Here is a 22,794-nt window from a genome sequence, read left to right as displayed (position 1 = left end):
TGTAGTTGTTGTTCAGCCACACGCCATCTTCTACCGTCTGGTATGTTTTCGACAACACATATTTTCGATCCTCAACTTTGATTTACCGCGAGAAACGTAATAAATAATATATGTCTACATTAAGACAAAATAAACAGCTGGGTTTCTTATCTCATCTGGTCTGTGTTTGTGCTTCAAGGGGATGGGGTGTGTTGTACTGTCATATGCCCAACACCTAAGAATTCTTACCAAGTAGCCATCTTGCCGGAAACCCATGACACCTGGATACTTTTTTAACCTTTCTCAAACACATTTCACATGTTCTAATTTTCTTCCTTCTATTTCTAAACCCATGATTGATGCATTAAACGCGGTTGTTATATTTTGTTGAAAGTTTCTGTAGTTGTGTTGCAAATTATACACCACTGATTTCCAGCGACTTACTGTTTTGTTTTACTAGTAGGGATTTCTCCCTCGCCCGCCGCCGTTGCAACTACAACCACGGTTTGTTTACAATTACGTCGACGAGCACATGTGTGCGAGTGCTTGCAGAACGTTGTGATTGACATCGCATCGAGAGTTTATAGGTCAACCAACAACCAATGAGAACGGGTTGTTAGTAAACATTAGCATAATGAGCTCCGCCCTAAATTTTGGCAGATACAAAACCATCAAGGCGCTACTTAGGAAGTACCCATGTACCGTAAGTGTACCGTATACAGATGGTACATGTACATGTACAGTACGTATGTGTGTACATACGCTGTATACGTATTATATGCACTGTGTTATGTATGGGGGTGCACTGGTGGAATTCAGTGATGGGGACTGGGATTTTGCAGATCGCGGCTGGCTGTAGCGCCTTGATCAAGGCTAATTTCGAGCATACTGAATTGTAAATTTGAGTTGCAAATCCTGATTTTTGAGTAGCAATTGAAACATTTGGTGTTGCTTTTGCTCTGCTATACAATGTAAATCGGTCACTTTGTATCAGATACTCTTTTGTGACTGGTTGATTGTTTCTGCCTGAAAAATGAGTATTTGAAGTGACAGAAACAGTTTTTCAAATGTTTTCAGTGTAACACAAGTTTGTCTACAAAGCAGTCTTAAAGGCACTGGACACCTTTCATTCATTCATTCAGCCGATGCGATTCATTCATTGGTCCTCCATTACTGTACGCAGCTCTTCCCAACACAGTCTTAGAGTCCCTGCACAAGGTGTCCTTGCACAAGGTGGTCTGCCCCAGGAACAGTGACCTTGAGTAGGGGCCCATAGCACAAGCTAGCTCACTGCCAGCTCTGCATGTCTGAGACAGTGACCTGCTAGTCTCAGCCTTCTTGCCCTAATCCTGGTGCCAACTTTTGGTAGTCCACCATAGAGTTCCAGGTTTGTGACATGCCTCTCCCAGTTAATGAATCTGTTTAACACAACAAAGCATTCTTGTATAGCAGCGGTCCAGTCTCTTCTCTAGACTCACATCCATACAGCAGTACTGATTCCACAGTGGCAGTAAAGAACTTCACCTTCAGGGACTGGGACATCCGACTTAACCATAATGTTCTTCATGGAGTCGAGTTTCTTTAAGGCAAGAGTGATACGACATTTCACATCTTTCTCGGTGTCATTAACCCACGAGCCCAAGTATTTGAAATCTGTTACCCAGTTCAGCTCTGAACTGATGGTTGTCTTTTAGGGAGTGGCAGTGGTCTGTTAAATATCATGTACTTTGTCTTCCTGGTGTTGAGAAATAACCCCACTCTGGCACATTCAGTCTCTGTTCTTTGCAGAACCAGCTGAGCTTGCTCAATCTCATCAAATATCAGAACAATGTCATCTGCAAAATCAAGGTCTGCGATCATGACAGGAGCCACTCGTCTGCTCCTCCTATCAACTGTTCCTCCACTTCTTCCTGGCAAGGATAATTGTCGAAGACACAGTCTTCTCAATTGGTGTATCTTTCCGATGCTTGATTTCGGGACCTCAAAATCTAATTCCGATGTCTCGAAATCAAATTCGTGGAAAATTACTTCTTTCTCAAAAACTATATGTTACTTCAGAGGGAGTCTTTTCTCACATTTTTGTTGAGTAAATACCAATAGTGTCCACTGACTTTAAGTTTGAGTTCTTACCGTGCCAACTTTACACCTTAGCTGAGTGGATGGCCAATAGCAATGGGCATGAATTGATGGGAGACTTTTGGGCGGTCCTTTTTAATAGTTCTCGCCAGTACGGGTACAACAGTGAGCATCTGCGTGCACACTTATAGACATTAAAAAGGACAGTTATGTCTGCAGCTGCCAACATCTCAAAAGTTTCGCATTATTTGTACATACAACGTTGTGTGTAACTTGTAAAAATTTAATTTAAACAATACCGCCTTACTTTTGTTTAAATAGAGTGACCCTGAGAATTTCAGGCACAACATTTGGAAATTATTGAATTTGTACCATTTATTGAATTTGTACCATTCTCCTTAGAGAAGAACCTTTATATGAGCTGAAAGCCTGGTTCATACTTCCTGCGAATGCGAAGCGAAGTTCCAGTGAATTTGACATCACAACTCTGTTTACGCTGTGAACATTCGCAAGAGTCGAGCACAGCTCAACTCTGCGAATAATTCGTTGCAAATTTCTGATGTCAACATTCGCATTCGCATAAAGTATGAACCAGGAAACTGTATTAAAGCAGTTCTTTAAAATAAATTAGGTAAATCCATATTGATGCTTCTCTCTGACATTTGCATTTATACTAATAAATATAATAAACAATATTGTTAACTAAATCAAACAATAAACATATAATTGTATAGGAAAACCCACTCTAGAAATATAGGAGTAAATAAGGCAGCTTTTCAAAAACAGTATAAAAACTTATTTTAGTTTGATTTTGAAAGGAGTCGCCCTTATACAGCCCGCTCTATATAAAGTTTTATCAATTAAGTATCGATATAGAACAATAGTATTGATGTAAAATTAAAAATTATTTCTTCAATAATCTTGTATAAAATGGTATTGCTGTTGAAAATAATGCCACTGATTCACTAAATATCAGTTATTTGGTTTGACCCTTTAAGCCATTGGACACTTTCGGTAAACAGTATTTTCCAAAGACCCACACTCCGTGTATCACAACTTACATATAAAATTACAAACCTGTGAAAATTTAGGCTCAATCGGAGTGGGGAGAAAATAACGGGAAAACCCACCCTTGTTTATGAAGTTTCGCCGTGTCATGACATGTGTTTAAAATAAATCTGTAATTCTCGATATCGAGAATTGATAATTGTTGTAATGTTTTCAGAAAAAGTAAAGCATTTCATGGAATGTTTCAAGAGAAATCTTTCACCAATACCAAACCCTGTAGGTTATTTGTAAAATCTGTGAACTTTTTTTCCTGTTCCGAAAGTGTCCAATGGCTTTAAGTCATGTGCATATCTGTGGAAATTGACTTTCAATCATGCCAATGTTGTGCACACACTTTAAGTAGATAGCAGTCCTTGACTGTCAAAAATTACCGCTCTGCATATTTTAAATGTTTGGAAATAATACAATCTTAAAACACACACATACTATTTCAACAGGAACCAATAAAATAGTCAAATCCTTAGAAATTGGACATCTTAAAAAGTTCAAATGTATAGGGTATATATAACAAAATCTCCATGAAAAAGGAATGGTTATCACTTTACAATAATAACATTGTTTAAAAAACAAACAAATTAGAGGCCCAAGTAGCTCCTAAACGGCAAAGTACATAATATATACTGTACCTTGTTTTTGTTTAACTGTTCGATTGTTTTAATCTTACTTAAATGTTGACTTTTACAGTACACAATCTGGGAGACGTTACTGTTAGTAACACTTCTCTGATTCAAATTGTGGGGCATAAAAACCAATATCTTTTTACATAATCACATCACTTCTGAGTGAAAGGATTCTCAAAATGCTATTATCGAAAGTAAGTTTATATTGCCATTAATTTTAAGAGTGATAAACCAATGTATACTTTCCCTTTAAACGCACTGGACACTATTGGTAATTGTCAAAGACCAGAATTCACACTTGGTGTAACCAAACATATGCATAAAACAACATATCTGTGAAAATTTTGACTTAATTGGTCGTCGAAGCTGCAAGAGAATAATGACAGAAAAAACAGCCTTGTTGCACAAATTTGTGTGCTTTCAGATGCCTTTAAATTCATTTTGGGCCTGGGGATTTTAATAATTTGGAGTGAGAATTGCCTCTTTTTCAAAAGCTATGTTACTTTAGAGGGAGCCATTTCTCACAATTTTTTAAACTATTAACAGCTCTCCAATTGCTCATTACCAAGCAACTTTGTATGCCAACAGCTATTTTCAATAAACAGTGTATTTTTTACTTTACGGAAACCACATGAGTATATCTACTTGCCAGGTAAAGTTTGTTCTTTAGAGAACTGTCTTGCTAATAACTATAAGTATTCAAATAAGAATTAAACTACCAATAGTGTCCAGTGCCTTTAACATGATTTGCTAAACAAGTATTGCATCTACTGATATAAATAGCAAATTGATTAAGTATTTTGCCGACTACCAACAAACAGCATCAACTGGTCGTGCCTTTACTCCTTTCCAATTTAGCCAGGTATTCTGGATAACCATTACATGCGTCCGTCATGGATTGCATGAAACCAGGAATTCCAGTCTAGGAAACGGTACAAAAAAATATTGATATTTTAAGATTTCATATTTATGTATAACAAACAAAGAATCTTATCACTCTAAAAACTTTGGGCCAGAATTGTCCCCAGGGGTCTGAACCATGTACGGGTCAGTTTGACCCCAAATCTGTACCAAACTGACCTAAACCTGTGTCAAACTGACTCATAACCCGAAAAAGAGCTTAGAGTGATCTTAACTGCAAAATCGATGGTAGTTGCTTTTAAGTAAAGTGTTATGTCACTATACAAATCACTATTGTTACACCGACAATTGTTCTTTACAATGAATTTTAATGCTTTGTGAAATGAAGCCCTGCTTTTTTCTTAGAGTAGGAAAAGGCCCCATTCAGAAAATGACAAAACAAAAAATAATAAAGGAGAACAAACCACTGGTGCTTCATAAGCTTTATCCTAATACATTTTCCAGAAACAAACAGGTTGAAATAGCAATTGCAGTATATGCAAATTTTAGCTGATTAATTGTACATTTTCCAACACAAAAGGAACATGAATTGATGAAAGATGACTTACTTTGGCAGCCCAGTTGACCAACCATGTTGGTATCATTCCTTTAGGGTTGTCATAGTAATGCATGAACGCTACAGATATCAAAGACAATATTGTTAATTACAAAGAGTTTCAAAAACTTGCAATCGCCCCCGAATGTTGAAATTCCAGTCACATGTTCATTTCTTCAGGTGAAGTTTACACTAGAAAGCATGTGTTAAATTAAAAAAAACAGAACACGTTTAATTGTTCTGTTTCTTAAAAACTGTTACTTAATCTTATAATAAATCATTAAGAAATGATTTCTCTGAAATAATTTCTACAGATGATGCTGTTTGGAAACCGGAAAAGGGAGACATTTTTATACCTTTGACAATACTCAAAATTCTGGCATAACAAATCCACTAGATTGTTAGTTGTTTGGGGATCATCCTGACCTCTAAATCCAAGATGGCCGCCATTACAATCTTGAAAACTATCAAGTACAATTCTCATTCACTGTAGTTCTTCCTTTGATCTCAGTGAGGGCATTGTGACCATGTAAGGCCGAGTAAAAGAAGGGAACATGTTTAGCATACGGGTTTCTAAAAACAAGGAAGGAGTGGCTTTTAACTTTTTATTTTCAAGATGGCCGCCATTCTTTTAAAAATTTCATTAATCCATTGTTTTTCCTACTGTTCAAACACACAATATATATAAATGAAGACAAAAAAGGAGGCAGCCTCTAAAAAAGAAGCGGGCGGGGACGCTTAACGTGTTTCTTTTTTTACTTGGCCTAATGTCATATGCAAGGGGTCTAACCTATTTCATTACCTTTTGAACCATCACCACTTGCTTTGATTGCCATACTTTGCTTGAAATCATACACCCTGATGACACCAGCCACAGGCGGTTTGGAGGCAAAGGGAACACTGCGACCCAGGATCACCCATACATGCTCATCATTAATGTCAAACTCTCTTGACTCTCGTATAAACGCGTACTGTCCGCAAAAGTGTTAAGAAATCCTCAAAATAAAATGTTGAATTAATTTAAAAAATAACGAATTGAGATTGTCAAAATGTCAAAGATGGACCTAAAGACCAGAAGTTGACCAAAATTATTGGACGAAACCCCATTCTGCTCCATTTTCCAATACTGGGAGATAAGGTATGATAAATGAGTCTTTCTCAATTGTTTATCATTACCTGTGTGTGAATGCCTATAGAACAAAATTTATATATTTGTAGATACATATTTGGTACATGTTTAATTTGATGAAAATGATTCAAGTTCAGTTTATTATACAAAATATTGAAATTGTTATTTTTCAATATTACAGCAGTCAGCCTGTGAAAAACATCGAATTTGGTTGTTTCGTCTTGGTGATAACAATGGAAACACATTTATTTTTAGCCAGGGATTTGGAGCACAGCAATCACTCTAAATGACTCAATCATTATAAATATTTATAACAAAAATATTCGTCTGAAGGATGGTTCTGGAGGAGCTTTTATAGTTAGAAAGCTATCCGAATAAACTGATTTTTTTACAGGAATTACCAAACATGTCTTTACAGACTCATTATTTTGAATATAAAAAACAATGAGGCCTTAGTTTAGGCACATAAGACTAATGATATTTATCATGACATCATTCCGCGTCAATCAGAAACAAATAAACTAGCTGCTGCACACTGCTCAACCAGCACAAACAAATTGTGGTATAATTGCCAAAATTGGTAATGGCTGACATCTTTTTACATAACCACATTACTTTGAAGTAAAATGTTTCAGAGTGATTCTTCAATAATAAAAAAGATACATCTCTTGATGACATTGGGAATGGGTAGTTGACTCTCCAGTAAACGCCCTCTCTGTCACCATCTTTAACTTTATACAACTCTGCAAAAGAAAAAAACAAATCAATTGAGTTTTCAATTAGTAAAGACCAGGTACGGAGCCTTTAAACTAATAGGTTTTGAACACTTAACAAAAAAGAACCATGAAATAAATGTTGTTCCCTCAAAACCATTTTTAGACCTTGAACTTCGCTCTTGAAGGGGCACAGCAATTTTCTTCTGGTAAGGGGTACCTCAGGAGATTGATTGACAGCTCTTTTGTTGCCAGGAAATACACCTAAACCCATTGACCTTAACAGAAATACTTGAAGTAGTAGTTTTCTTATCCTGATAAATCAAATGGCACATCAAGGGCTCCATACCCACTTTTAATTTGAGGAAAACAAATGATATATATTTGAACTAATGTCCCCCCCCCCAAAAAAAAAAAAAAAAATTTATAATTAAATAAAGCATAAATTTAAAAAAAATTAAATATACAAAATAAAAGAAAAATTATGAGAGGACCTAAATTTCGTTCCTATAAAAAATAATTACTTGTTTTCCCAAAAAATAATACTGTTTAGCTCCTTTAAATTAATCATTCATTTTCTCAAACATATTATTGTGTTCCTATGAAAAAAAGATTTCCAGCAAGTTTCACTCCGAATTCATTGTTTCATGCTTTTAGACAGCCGAGCAGAACGACTCAGAAGCACAATTTGTGGCCTGGTTCTATCGGAAATGTTCACAGTCCTCATATGTTAAGAGCGTCATGTCAGTAAAGGCAGATGGAGAAGAGCGTCGGATTAATGTTGCGTAATCCAGTAGGCAGGAAAAAACAGTGTTTGACGCTCCACACACCAAGCAGTAGGCCTGCACAGTGCGTCGCATCAGTTGCAACTTAGCAAAGGCGGGCTGGAAAAGAGTTGGCCTAATGACAATTACGAAAATCTCTGGTAAGTGAAATATTTTTCAAAGTGATTCCACAATTTATAGTTGTTCATTTAGATAAATAAGCTTCAAAATGTCCATCATTTTCCAACAGTATGCCGTAAATTCTTAAAAGATTGCTAAACTAAAAGCAAGTAAATAAGCCTTCAGAAGTCCTCATTTGGGCGGCTAAAAAGTGAGCACTTAATTCAAAATTGTTCTACTCCATTTTCCAGCATTTTTTAACCATGGCCAAAACATGAATTAAATGGTTTGAACAACTTAAAGTTAGTGGTTTTTCTCGTACTTCATTATGAAAGTGTAGCCCAAACAACATACCGAAGGTTAGACCTAAAGTGGATGTCTATGGTAACCAAGTTCCTGAAAATTGTAAGGTTATAGGCGGATCTGAGAACACTTTTATATAAACAATAATAAACACTCGCTTCATACAACAGGACATGTGGCTTCCCTGTACTACATTATTGGTTGGGTGGGATGGGGGTCACATTTCTTTTATTCATTGAGAAAGAAGAATCATTCATCATGTTTTTGTGAATGTGGTTTGTGGCACAACGCATAAACTTGCGTTTTGGGTTGACCTGGCAGGGTCAAAATACCCTTTATTTACAATTTTTACGGTTAAAGGAACACGTTGCCTTGGATCGGACGAGTCGGTCTACAAAAAGCGTTTGTAATTGATTTGTTCCTAGGTCTTAGTAAATTGATTTGTTCCTAGGTCCTAGTGAATTGATTTGTTCCTAGTGAATTGCATGTTTCCTAGGTCCTAGTGAATTGAATTGTTTCTAGGTCTCAGTGAATTGATTTGTGCATAGGTCTTAGTGGGTTGATTTGTTCCTAGGTCTCAGTGAATTGAGTTGTTCCTAGGTCCTTGTGAATTTAATTGTTCCTAGTGAATTTAATTGCTCCTAGGTCTCAGTGAATTGAATTGTTTCTAGTTCTCGGTGAATCGATTTGTTCTTAGGTCCCAGTGAATTGAATTGTTCCTAGGTCCTAGTGGATTTAATTGTTCCTAGTGAATTGAATTGCTCCTAGGTCTCAGTGAATTGAATTGTTTCTAGTTCTCGGTGAATCGATTTGTTCTTAGGTCCCAGTGAATTGAATTGTTCCAAGGTCCTAGTGGATTTAATTGTTCCTAGTGAATTGAATTGCTCCTAGGTCTCAGTGAATTGAATTGTTTCTAGTTCTCGGTGAATCGATTTGTTCTTAGGTCTCAGTGAATTGAATTGTTCCTAGGTCCTAGTGGATTGAATTGTTCCTAGGTTCTAGTGAATTGAATTATTCCTAGGTCCTAGTGAATTGATTTGTTCCTAGTGAATTGATTTGTTCCTATATGTCCTAGTTAATTGAATTGTTCCTAGGTACTAGTGGAATGTGGATTTAATTTTTTCCAATGTCTAGTGAATTGAATTATTCCTAGGTCCTAGTGAATTCATTTGTTCCTAGTGAATTGATTTGTTCCTATACAGTATGTCTTAGTGAATTGAATTTTTCCTAGGTCCTAGTGGATTGAAATGTTCCTAGGTAAAACTAAAATTTATTTGTTCATATTGATTTGTTCCTTAGTAAAATGATTTGTTCCTATCAAGGTCATTGTGAACTGATTCTCCCATGTTCCAGTGAATTGATTAAATCATAAAGTCCAGGTAAACTGATTTGTTCCTAAGTCACCGTGATTTGATTTGATTTGGTAAATTGATTTGGTACTAGTCCCTAGGAACTTAGTCATTTATGGGTCTCGAAGACTTGGTTTGCTCCTTATAAAAACAGACCCTGCTCTATGGTAAAAGGAAGCTGTACAACGCTTTAAGGAGGTACGCCTAAAATAAGAAAAATTGCATTCCTGTGTCACCTCCAAAAAGTATTAGAAAACAACGCACGTATTTTTTTTCTTGAAAGACTATTTTTTCTTGTTTCAAGGATACAATGTAGTGTAAAATGAACCGGTTTTGTGTTCAGTAACTGCAAATTCAAATGTTTCCAAGTGATAAACTAAGGGAAACTGACTGGGTTACATGTATATGATGTTGGGTTGAACAAAGAAGAAATTACTAATGTTCAGTCTTTTCTGTTCAGTTCTAATCTTTTTTTCATCGGGTGATATTGCTAAACTCTTATCATTAGCTGGAGAGCTTTAATCCGATTATTGAATTCTTTGGACGGATAAAGGTAAAGCCAATTATCTCACACGAGTTATAAAGCTAAAGAAAGGCCACACAGAAAGGCGAGGTTGTGATTTAAGTTTAAAAGTAACCCATGTCGCTTTTTAGTTGTCTTCATATCCTCTTAATATCAAATTCTGAACTTTGTTGAAAGACTTTTGTTTTTGTTTATTGTAACAAAAGCTCATAACAAAGGCAGGGCAGTTTGGCATTTTGTTGAAAATCATTTGATCATTTAAGTATTTTATCTGTATTATTGATCATTATGTCATTGTATAAATATGTATATTAGGCATTAGGTGTAGTTAAAAGTCTATTTAAGTTTGGGGCAATAGGTATTTGTGTAACCCCAGATCTTAACAGTTGAGATATAATCATTTAAAACTTGTAAGAAACCATCCAGCAGGACCTGTCTTTGCTCTGCTATACACTATTTCTGTGAAATCAGTTTTTGTGATATGCACTATTTCTGTGAAGTGCATCTTTTGTCTTAATTTAAACAATAAAAATACGCTTTGAATGTTGGAAAGAAACAAATTGCAAAACCTCAGCCAAATCATAAGATTGTTGTGCATACATGTATGTGCATGCGCGTCACAAGCACATAATATTTGAGGCTTTTTCAAAGGTGTGTACACAAACATGGGAGTGCACACAAATGCAGCTCACAGTACATGCTCAGTCCACGTGTACATGTACATGTAGATCTATGGGTTAAACAGTGCTGTACAACTACAATACTACTGGTATTACTACAATTGTTATTAGTATGATTCTTAAATGACATAAATGGTAATTAAAAACTGCTGAGTAAGACTACAGTTTACAATGTTTACAAAGGGGAAAAAAACACTGACAATACAATAATTAAAAGGGGGGGCTTGTGCCAGTCACCCCCCCCCCCCAGCCCTGATCCCCAATTTGGACCCAGACCTTTGAGATTCAACACTACCTATGATAAGCTTTCATGTGGTATTAAAACTGTTTTTCTATTTACACGCTGACAATGTTATTTGAGATTAAAAAATTAGAGGACGACCAAAAGTAAAAAGGTACATTTTATAAGCTTTTTGACAATACCAATTAAACTCTGCGTTTAATTGTTGAAAACTATTTTCTATACTACGCAAAACAAAAATCCAGTTGTTCGTCCCCACTCCCTCCATCATCCTTTGTTTGAGGCCGTCGCCCCCTTTTTTTCTTTTTTTTTTAAACAAATTTTTGGTGTATTTCTCATTTAACTAACTAATCTTTGAAGAACTTGTAAACTACATTAAAGGTAGGTGGTGACTTTAAACTGAAGAATCCCAATTTGAAATAAAATGCTTGGTGACCACCTTAAGAAATACAAAATAAAAAGACCCTCATCCCTTTTGGAAAAACCTGGACGATCACTGGTATAACTTCTTGTCCTTCATACACACTAATGTAATTTGATGTTACCTCCACATCAAACTTGCTTTCAAGAATTAAGAAATGGCATAACAAGAGCGCTGAAATGCATAGATTGTAGGAATGAGGTTAAGAAAAATTAGCCGAGAGAGCCCTAAACTTGTGGACAAGTCGTTAAATCGGCCCCACGCGCTGAGATAGTGCTCTCGCGAGATCACTGCTCTCGCGCAAACTGATGGCTCCCCGATTTCGACTCAAATCGGGGAGCCATCAGTTCGCGTGAGAGCAGTGATCTCGCGAGAGCACTTTTTCAGCGTGTGGGGCCGATTTAACGACTTGTCCACAAGTCTAAGAGAGCCCCTATAGACAAAATGAAGTAACCCTATTGTGCCTAATTTGTTTAAAGCCATTGGACACTTTTGGTAAACAGTGTTGTCCAAAGGCCCACTCTTCGTGTATCACAACTTATATATAAAATAACAAACCTGTGAAAATTTAGGCTCAATCGATCATCGGAGTCAGGGAGAAAATAACGGGAGAACCCACCCTTGTTTCCGCACGTTTCGCAGTGTCATGACATGTGTTTACAATAAATCCTTAATTCTCATTAACGAGAATTAATTGTTTTAGTGTTTTCTCAAAAAGTAAAGCATTTCATTGAATAATATTTCAAGAGAAGTCTTTCACCATTACCTTCTGTAAACCCTGTAAGTTATTTGTAAATCTGAGAACTTTTATATATTTTTTTCTGTTCAGAAAGTGTATAATGGGTTTTTTTGCCATTGAGTTGAGGGCCTTCATGTGAGGCCAGGTTGGGGTCTTTTTAAAACTACCCTCTGTAGGATGTTTTGGGGGCTAGAAAAATACAAAGTGAATGGAGTGGGACTAGAACCTGCGACCTCCGGATTATTGTGCCCGCGCTTTACTTACTGAGCTATTCGGTGCTTATGTTGGCGGTGTCCCTTTTTTGACAAATTCTTTGTTCAGGGGTGCCACTCAGATGCAATACAACCTGTAACTGCTGTAAAGCCACAGATCACACTCCCAAGTTAATTTCAAATATTAAGTTAAAAAAAACACAAGGGACACCAACTTGGTAAATTCTTAAGTTAATTTTTGGTTGGACAAAGAAAAATTTACTAGAGCGGGACTTGTGCCGACTCTTTAACAACTGAGCTATTAAGTCCTATTAAATGTTCGTGTTAGAGCCTTTTGCTGGTCTCCCCATTTTGTCAATGTCTTTGTTCGGGGGCGATAGTCAATTTTACTTGTGGTTTATATAACTTTATACCTTGAAATATAATGACAACTTTCGACAATCTCTTGAAAAATAAGTTGAAAATGTTCAGCAGTCTGCTAGGGGGATAAAGATGGGGAATCATACTTACTGTTGACATAACTGTCCCATGTTTTCCGGTACTCCAGATCAACATACACCTTGGCGCAAGTCTCTGGTCCAACACCACTTAATGTCCCAAATACCTTGTATTCATACAATCCTGAGTCCTCAAAACCAATGAAAAAATAATTTACTGTTAATAAAATGTATCTTTAAAAAAAAAAAACAATTTTGGTTAGATTTAGTAAGTTAGAAAAGTATTGTTCATGACACAGTAATTATTGCATGTAGCATATTTATATACTAATGCCAATCATAGTTATCACCCCAGCATGACAGGAATTATTATGGACAAATATAGTTCTTCTGCATCCCACACCAAATGAGGTCAATGTAACTTTTGTTAAATTTTCTAAGCCATAGAAATTCTTTGTTGAAAATGTTGGAGGAGTTACATGATATTTATAAATATATGAAACTTTAGTTAATGTAATTTGACGCTTGATGACGTCAAAACTTGTAATGGTTACATCTACTACTTCTACTCATTACATAGTTTGAAGTAGGTTTGCTAAGTATTTTGGTCAATGAAGACACTCGATGTATAGCAAGTAGAAAATGTAACTTGGTCTAAAGGGACTGTTTACAATATTGCGTGCAATGACGAAAAGACCACACCAAACACACACAATTGTAATTCAGGACTCTCCACAATGACAATAGTAATATCAGTGAATGCTTACGTCTCCATAGAACCTTTTGTACCATGCAGCCATGATGCACGTACTTCACAAAGCTAACAAAGGCAATTGCCTCCATGCCCCCTGGTCATTGCCTTGGTGCCCTTGAAACGTTACAGGTGAATTTTTACAATTTCCTCATAGGGTGCCCTATACCAAGAAGAAAATGCCAAGGTGCCATTGCCCTTTCAAAACGGAAGCATACTGTACAGGCCTGCATGGATGTTGCAGGTCTCGAACAGCAATTGCCGTGGTGCCCTTTGATTGCTGTGGTAATATTAGTGATAGCCTGTACGGAAGTCTCCATCAGAACCTTCCACAGTTGTATCATGCAGCCATGGACAAGCCTGACACTTCACAGAAGGCAACAAAGGCGATTGCCTCCATGCCCTTGCCTTGGTGCCTCTGAAAAGTTCCAGGACAAGTTTACATTTTCACCATACGTGAAGAGTGTCCCTTACCAGAGGAAAATTATTGTGCCACTTCAAAAGCAAAAAGGCCTGGTGTTGAATCTGCTATGTTGCTCTACGGGTACAATGTATGAGTGCACTGTAATTTGAACAGACTTACATGATTCGTAACATCACGCATGCTTCCCACGCTGTGTATCAAGTGCATCAAGTTGCAGAACTAGAGTTTGAAATAAACAACGCACCACAGCACATGGCAGATTCAACATGGCACTTATTAACCATAACGGGTTGATTGAGTATTTGAGTTGAGCCATGGAAGCGCTACCTGTCCAGCCTAATAAGAGTTAAAGGCAGTGGACACTATTGGTAATTACTCAAAATAATTATCAGCATAAAACCTTTATTGATTATGAGTAATCGGGAGAGGTTGATGGTATAAAACATTGTGAGAAACGGCTCCCTCTAAAAGTAAAGTAGTTTTTGAGAAAGAAGCAATTTTCCACGAATTTGATTTCGAGACCTCAAGTTTAGAATTTGAGGTCTCGAAATCAAGCAGTTGACAGCACACAACTTCGTGTGACAAGGGTGGTTCTTCTTTCATTTTTATCTCGCGAGTTCGATGACCGATTAACCTCAAATTTTCACAGGTTTGTTATTTTATGCATATGTTGAGATACACCAACTGTGAAGGCTAGTCTTTGACAAGTACCAATATTGTCCACTGCCTTTAAACTTTACAACTCCTCCTCCCCTGTCCCCACTCCCAAAGTATGTCTTGATAAGTGGCCTGTTCTTGTGCTAATAGTTAGAGGGCGCTACATCAACCTATTACTCGGAAGGATTGGGGAAAGTCCACACATCTAGTTTGATCCAGATTCTTGTGTGATACAGATCTCTTCTCCATCCATGTGTATGGACAGTATTCAAGTTGCGACATCAGCGACTACGCTAACAAAATCAACGACACAAATCAAGACAAGGCCTACCCCCAACCTTCCTCCATGCCCCAACCAAGTGTTCACAATATACTGCAGTCTGTCTTTTTAGGACAATAATGATAAATAGGCCTACAAATCCTATCGATTAACATTTGACTTGACCTTGAACTTACAACGTATAGATCTATCACAATATAATATGGACAATCAACTTCAGCCGGCTAGATAATAAATCAGTCACTAACAACATGACAATATGAGTTGATCATGCATAGACTTGTGGACAAGTCTTTAAATGTCTGTCGCAGTAAGCGTTCCCTGCGATTCCCCGGTATTCTCGCGCCCAATATTAACGACTTATCCACGACTTATTTTTAACTTAAATACATTATTTGTAAAGACAAAATTTATCACCACAGTTTAAGTTCCTACATGTTGTTTAATTTCACTAAAACTAAGGTTTAACAATAATGTTAATGACACCATGACACTCACACCACTAGGTCGTCATGAGGTGGTTTACACAGAAGGTTTAGCACATTTCATGGATTTGATACGGCAAATGGTTTCCATGATATGATAACATGAAGAAACGCTTCCGGTTGTTTGAGTTTTAATACGTTAGTGAATTTACCTCTTGATATTTGCGGTAGATCTGTACACCTAAAGACTCAACAAAGAACTCATAGTCCGAAATTCTTGGATTGTCCAGCTCAGAGCAAGCTTCTTCAAATTCTTCATCCGTGAAGTCCATTGCTAAATCTGTGTAATGTTAGATTATGGAGGAGGAGAAACAACAAACCTGTATGTCAACAACAAAATGTCAATGCGTGTAAATGGCGCCCTCTCTTGGCAAGAATTGTTTTCACTACGGGTGGGTGTGTCATCACACGTAAACTCCCATAGACATGTGCAAAATAATTCCTAACTATTCAAAAGTTAGAAGTCTCACAGCTTTCTATACTAAAAAGAAGATTACTCATTTACTCCTAAACTTTAACCTTCTACTCAACTTAATACGCGGAGTACCAGTTCCCTTCGAGTTATTAACCCCCCCCCCCCAGTTGTTGTTTCAATTAATGTGCGATCATCAATATTTTGAAAAATAATCTCCGGTCCTTTGTCCAAAAGTCCAAATATCACCATTTATTTAAGAGCCTATATCATCCAAACTATCTTTAAAGCCATTATACACTTTCGGTACAGAAAAGAAAAAGTTCACACATTTACAAATAACTTACAGGGTTAACAGAAGGTAATGGTGAAATACTTCTCTTTAAAAATATTATTCCATGATATGCTTTACTTTTTGAGTAAACATTAAAACAATATTAATTCTCGATAGCGAGAATTACGGACTTATGTTAAACACATGTCATGACACGGCGAAACTTGCGGAAACAAGAGTGGGTTTTCCCGTTATTTTCCCCCGACTTTTGTTATTTTATATATAAGTTGTGATACACGAAGTGTGGGACTTGGACATCACTGTTTACCGAAAGTGTATAATAATGGCTTTAAGTTGGAAGCCAACAACCCACTTATCACAATGTTGGGCAACATTTTTACACAGTATTCATACGAGTGGCAACGCTGCATCCATCCAGTGAAGTGCAAAAGGAAGCACTGAATCACAAAACAACAACGCTTGAATGATATAATGCACAAACTATGAAGTTAGAAGCCTCGCGATATCTTGAAACAAAAGGCCGTATAAAAAAGAAACATGGTTAGCGCCTGGGTTTCTAAAAACAAGGTAGAGGAGGTGCTTTTTATTTTTATTTTTTGTTTCAAGATGACTACCATTCTTTTTAAAAATTCAAAATTTCGGCAAACTTACAATAAAAAATGAAACATGCTGAACAAGACATTGAACAAAACCAAAACATATTTATAAAAAAAAAGTGTTTTTTTTTTTAAGAAGTATTTTTTTTAAGAGACCGTTAAAATTTATCAATTTTTCCATTACAAAAAACATTTAAACAAATCTTTAAAAAAGTAGGCGGCCTCTAAAAAAGGAAGCGGGCCAAATACGAATAATATTTCATTAGCTCTCACGTCTTGAAGAAGGTTGATTGTGTCACTTATCTCAGAGGTATGGTCCATCGTCCATTTTGGCTTCAATGGTCCAAAAGTTTTGGCAAGGGTGTTTCCCCCATTTTCCCCATCCTGTTTACGATGACTATTAACCAAACGCCCATAAAGATAAATAAAATACGTTTACAACCCTGATGATCATTAGTTAGGCGTATAGTAATTTGAGATAAGGTGGTAAACTAGGGTGCAATTAATATCGTACTATGAACCAGTTCGCATGGGCCTACTTTTTTCTTGTTGTCACAAGTCAACACAAAATGGTATTGCACTCGTATATTATTAGTCAACCTGCCCTGATGCGCCACGAGTTAGAAAATAAGGAACAATCGGTTGTATATTTTCTTGGAGTGTTAAACAAATTTAATTGTCAACTCATGATTTTTTTTTTAAGGTCTAGCGTAAAGGTCTTGCCATGCCAACCAATAAGAGTTATGTGACGAGACGGGACGAAATTAAAGGCAGTGGACACTATTGGTAATTACTCAACATAATTATTAGCATAAAAACTTACTTGATAACGAGTAATGGGGAGAGATTGATGGTATAAAACATTGTGAGAAACGGCTCCCTCTGAAGTAACATAGTTTTCGAGAAAGGAGTAATTTTCCACGAATTTGATTTCGAGACCATTGAGGTCTCGAAATCAACCGTCTAAACGCACACAACTTCGTGTAACAGGGGTGTTTTTTCTTTCATTAATAATCTCGCAACTTCGATGACCGATTGAGCTCAAATTTTCACAGGTTTATTATTTTATGCATATGTTGAGATACACCAAATGTGGTGTCTAGACTTTGACAATTACCAATAGTGTCCAGTGTCTTTAAGCAATGATAAAAATGTATTGATTGTCATCAAATTTCACGAGAGATTGACAACAATTTTCTTAGCTCTATGTTGTGGGAAACGGCCCCTCTGAAGTAACGTAGTTTTTCGAGTAAGATGTAATTTTCCACGAATTTCATTTCGAGACCTCAGATTATAATTTTGAGGGCTCGAAATCAAGCATCTAAAAGCACACAACTTCGTGTGACAATTTCTTTTTCATTAGGCCTATTATCTCGCAGCTTCGATAACCAATTGAGCTCAAATTTTCACAGGTTTATTTTATGTCGAGATACACCCAAGGAGCAGACTGGTCTTTGGCAATTACCAATAGTGTCCAGTGTATTTAAATAAGACACACAATGTTTTATACTTTCAACCTCTCCCCATCATTACTCGTTATCAAACAAGGTTTTATGCTAATAATTATTTTGAGTAAGTACCAATAGTGTCCACTGCCTTCAAGCACCGGCTTTATAGGAAGGGAAAAACCACACGATTGGTTGCGTAACCTTATAGGTCTCACAAATATGTCTGCTGTCGGGTAAAATACGAACCCCTAAATTCATAAAATCTCAAGTGCCTTTTCATCAAACAAAACGTCAGCGGTTTTATAAACAGTAATGTAAATAGTCAATTACCGGTCAATTGTGACCATGTGTAAATACGGGTTCAAACACCAGTTGTGTGGATTTAAGTGTGGGTTGTTGGGCGGGTTCGTTGTGTGCAGGAGAAGAACGCACTCGACAGAGAATTGAGAGAGGCGATATGACTACATCAAAACAAATAAAGTTACTGGCATATTTTAATAACTGGTAAGCTACAGGGTTCAACATGGGCAACTCTGGCGAAATACAAATGGATATGGGGAAGCATGATCGCGCAGTCCTTTTAAAGACAGTGGACACTATTGGTAATATTGTCAAAGACCAGTCTTCTTCTCAGCATATGCATAAATAACAAGCCTGTGAAAATTTTAGTTCAATTTGTCGTTGAAGTTGCGATATAATAATGCAAAAAAAAAAAAAAAAACTTGTCACACGAAGTTGTTTGCTTTCTGATGCTTGATTTCGAGACCTCAAATTCTAAATCTGAGGTCTCGAAATCGAATTCGTGGAAAATTAATTCTTTCTCGAAAACTAGGTTACTTCAGAGGGAGCCGTTTCTCAATATGTTTTATACTATTAACCTCTCCCCATGCTTATAATTATTTGGAGTAATTACCAATAGTGTCAGCTGCCTTTAAAGGATTACAGGCACATCAATCAATTATCAAGAATGATACGATAAAAGTCACCTTTCAAAGTTTCAGCTGAGAATTGTAATGTAGTTGAAGAGATAGGGGTACTTTTCACCATAAAGTTTGATCATGAGAGGCTTCGCGCATTGAGTCTTGCTTTAAGGCATCTGAAAACACACAGTTATATTCAACGAGGGTGTTTTTTTCTTCGATGACCAATTGACCCCAACTTTTCTCTCTGAAAAGGAAAACCATTGAACAAAGGGAAAACTAAAAAAATAAACAATTGCGTGAGCCGTGCGTCGCTATCAAATACACTCTAATGTGAATTAAAGTCGAATCACCCGAGTTCGCCGAAAAGTTAAATGGTTCGAAGGTTTATATCTTGAAAGATGATGCTGTTACAAAACATACAATTTCTCAATTGTGGATTTTTCGTGCAGACCTCAAGATCAAGCAATTTTTAAATTAGGGTTGAAGATAAGAAGTCATGATATTATAGTTAAACGGACAAGTGGTGGTACGGTTGGCTTGTGCGTAAAGCGCTCGCCTCTCACAAAAGGTGACCCCGGTTCGAGTCCCGGCCAGGGCCATATGTGAGTTGAGTTGTGCGAACTTGGTTCTCTGCTGTGCCGCGAGGGTTTTCCAGACTATCTGGTTTTCCTCCCTCGGGAAAAATCAAAGACTTTCGATCTTTCCTGTGCTCTGTGGTCATAATGGGTTGATGTTTGGGTGTTTGGGTTGATGTTTGGGTGGCATGGTTGGCTTGTGCGTTAAAGCGCTCGCCTCTCACCAAGGTGACGACCCCGGTTCGATTCCCGGCCAGGGCTATATGTGAAGTGAGTTGTGCGTTGGTTCTAAAGGGTCTTCTAGACCATCCGGTGTCCCTCCCGCGGGAAAAATCAAACACTTTCGATCTTTGGCTGCGCTCCGTAGTCATAATGGGTTAGTGTGGCTGGCAGCCAAAGGCGCCCTTGCATGCCTGCTTCTCGAACCCGTTGAAGCAGCGTCCTTCGCGGTTCAGCTCTAGCTGCGAGTAAGGATGATTAGCCCCCCAACAGAAAGTAAAGCCACCTGAACATAGTTCGCTCTTTTATTTTCGTCTGGATCATGTTCCTGGAAAAACACCATCGACACCCCTGGAATCTTTTAAGACTTTGGAATATGGACACCTCTAATGATATGTTAATGTTAATACACTGGGCTCCCTCAAACGACAGATTAAGATAAACAAAGGTCACAAAGAGGCACAATCATTTAATGAGCCAATAATAGTACTTATCTTTGTCCCAAAGTTCACTGAAAAACATGACAAAATAAAGGATGACACGTGACGCATGTCCCACCAATCAAATGAAAAGGAAAACAGGTCTAATATACATTGCAACGTCACAGCCCGAGTTTTTGCCAACTAAACTGAGTTTGGAAAACTATGGAATCAATAACAGATATATTTCAACTCATAAATGTTTACAAAAAATTTTAAATTTGGTATTTTTTTGTTTTAACGTGCTTGAATGTTTTGCCCACATTCGGCAGTTTATGCCAACCGGCGCACTTCGTTTATCAACAATGGAAAAGTCTACAATATTATAATGTATTGTGTTATTAACAAAAAAATATATATAAACATGAATATGATGGACATCATATTTGTAGAGAGTATGGACATTACATCAGGAGATTTATATACATGAATGATGATAGAGTTTGAATAATCTAACTTGAACGCTCAGTTAAATAATGACCCAGAAACATTATGGTGTGCGTGCGACGTGAGTACACGCACGTGCATGTCCAATAAAATTAACACTAAAACAACAGAGACAGCACTGCATGCAGTCACGTATAATGGCTATAACATGTACTTGGGTCGACAGAGTTGAGTTGAGTTGTGAGTTGTGAGTTGAGTTGTAACGACCTCACCACAAAAAGCGAAATTGTTTTTGTTCAAATTACTTGCATATATGGCTGGCCACATAATCTTGGGTCTCGAGTTTTTTTTTAAAAACAATGGCTCCTTTTTGCTCCAAATTAAATTTTCAAACAATTTATGATTATTTCGTCAAGAAAAAAAGCTGTTTAACATTTCAATGGGCTTGTTCTCTAGACTTTGACAGATTGAAGAAATGTTCCTGTCAGAGATTATTTGTTTGAACTTTACCTATTATCGGTAAAGCTATCGGTTAAATTGACACGAATCAGACGTTATCCATCATCACCAATCCTTTAGGGCAATCTTTATTCTAAAGAAGTTTCGGTAATAGTTTTGACTTACTAAAATGTTCAAAGTTAAATTATGGTAACTGAAGCGTTCTGATCTAACAGGCCCTATACCTGTGTACTACACTGTATATGATGCCATAGCAACTTAGTGTGCTGTACGTCGTAATATCCACTTACACGCTACCACCATTGCCAATGTAGGTGTGACCTGTTGACTGGTCTGACATCGTCACTAGAGACAAGATTCCTTGAAACACCCACCTAGTTGACTATATGGGGAATTACGCGATTTATTATTCAAACAGCTAAGTGAACATTAATGTTTGGAGCTCGAGGTGCCATATGGATTTTAAGAGGCGGTTTCAAAGTAGGCATATATCTCTGATGTCATCACGTTTTGATCTTCTGGGGTAACTTCACTTTGCAAAGTTCTTGATTATAAGTTGGACCAAACACGGACCTATAATTCGACGAATAGCAAACGTGCCAAAAGGTAAGGCTTTTGTCTTGATCTTCTTTTTTTCTATTCAATGCAAGAACTGATGGAAATTGAACTATAATTTTACAATATTCTTTGTTCCCGTTTTGTTGATGAGCCTGAATCGCTATTTAGGCATTGTGTCCTTATAGGCTTTTATGATTGACCGACAAAAATAAGTTTATTCAGATTTTGACAAACTGTCTCTCGTCTTTGGAAAAGTCCATCAAGTCAGTCACAACATAATTTTGAAGAAAACTCCCTTCACATAAAAGGCTAAAAGGCAGCATTTTTTATAGGCGAAGGTCGTAAAAATAAGGGTCCATACTTTTTTACAGTGTCGTTTTAAAGGCAGTGGACACTATTGGTAAAGACTAGCCTTCACAGTTGGTGTATGTCAACATATGCATAAAATAACAAACCTGTGAAAATTTGAACTCAATCGGTCATCAAAGTTGCGAGATAATAATGAAAGAAGAAAACACCCTTGTCACACGAAGTTGTGTGCGTTTCGGTGGTTGATTTCAAGACCTCAAGTTCTAAATCTAAGGTCTCGAAATCAAATTCGTGGAAAATTACTTCTTTCTCGAAAACTATGGCACTTCAGAGGGAGCCGTTTCTCACAATGTGTTATACCATCAACCTCTCCCCATTACTCGTCACCAAGAAAGGTTATATGCTAATAATTATTTTGAGTAATTAACAGTAGTGTCCACTGCCTTTAAAGGGGTTTGTGTTGGGTTTGATACATTTTCCTTCGTTCTCTTTAGGTTTTTGTTGAGTTATTAATTTATTTTTAAAAATAAAAATAAGGCTAGTTGTTTTGTAGTCAGACAGAAATGATGAATCAGAAACGGCGGTGGAGTAGATCCACAAATGGAAAGGAATGGTGCTCACAATGACTTATAGATTATACAAATACAAAGTTATACTTTTACAGCACAGTAAGTGTACGCAGTAGAAAGCGCACCTTTTGCATTAGG

At 37.0% G+C, this 22,794-nt stretch overlaps 1 protein-coding gene across 1 annotated transcript; it reads right to left on the bottom strand.

The window, feature by feature from the left end:
• Positions 1–903: 903 nt before the first annotated feature.
• LOC139937608 (phosphatidylcholine transfer protein-like) lies at positions 904–15,760 on the bottom strand. The gene is made up of 6 exons (XM_071932829.1): positions 15,580–15,760; positions 12,904–13,021; positions 6,992–7,071; positions 6,002–6,170; positions 5,213–5,280; positions 904–4,665 (listed from the first exon to the last, which is right to left on the bottom strand). Exons 1-6 carry the CDS (start codon positions 15,697–15,699, stop codon positions 4,567–4,569), a joined length of 654 nt encoding a protein of 217 aa, XP_071788930.1. The 5' UTR covers positions 15,700–15,760; the 3' UTR covers positions 904–4,566.
• Between the last annotated feature and the right edge of the window lie 7,034 nt (positions 15,761–22,794).

This window comes from Asterias amurensis, chromosome 5 (genome assembly GCF_032118995.1).
Source record: "Asterias amurensis chromosome 5, ASM3211899v1".
NCBI lineage: Eukaryota > Metazoa > Echinodermata > Asteroidea > Forcipulatida > Asteriidae > Asterias > Asterias amurensis.
The sequence above is the reverse complement of the archived record's forward strand: the minus strand, read 5'-3'. Positions and strand labels throughout refer to the sequence as shown.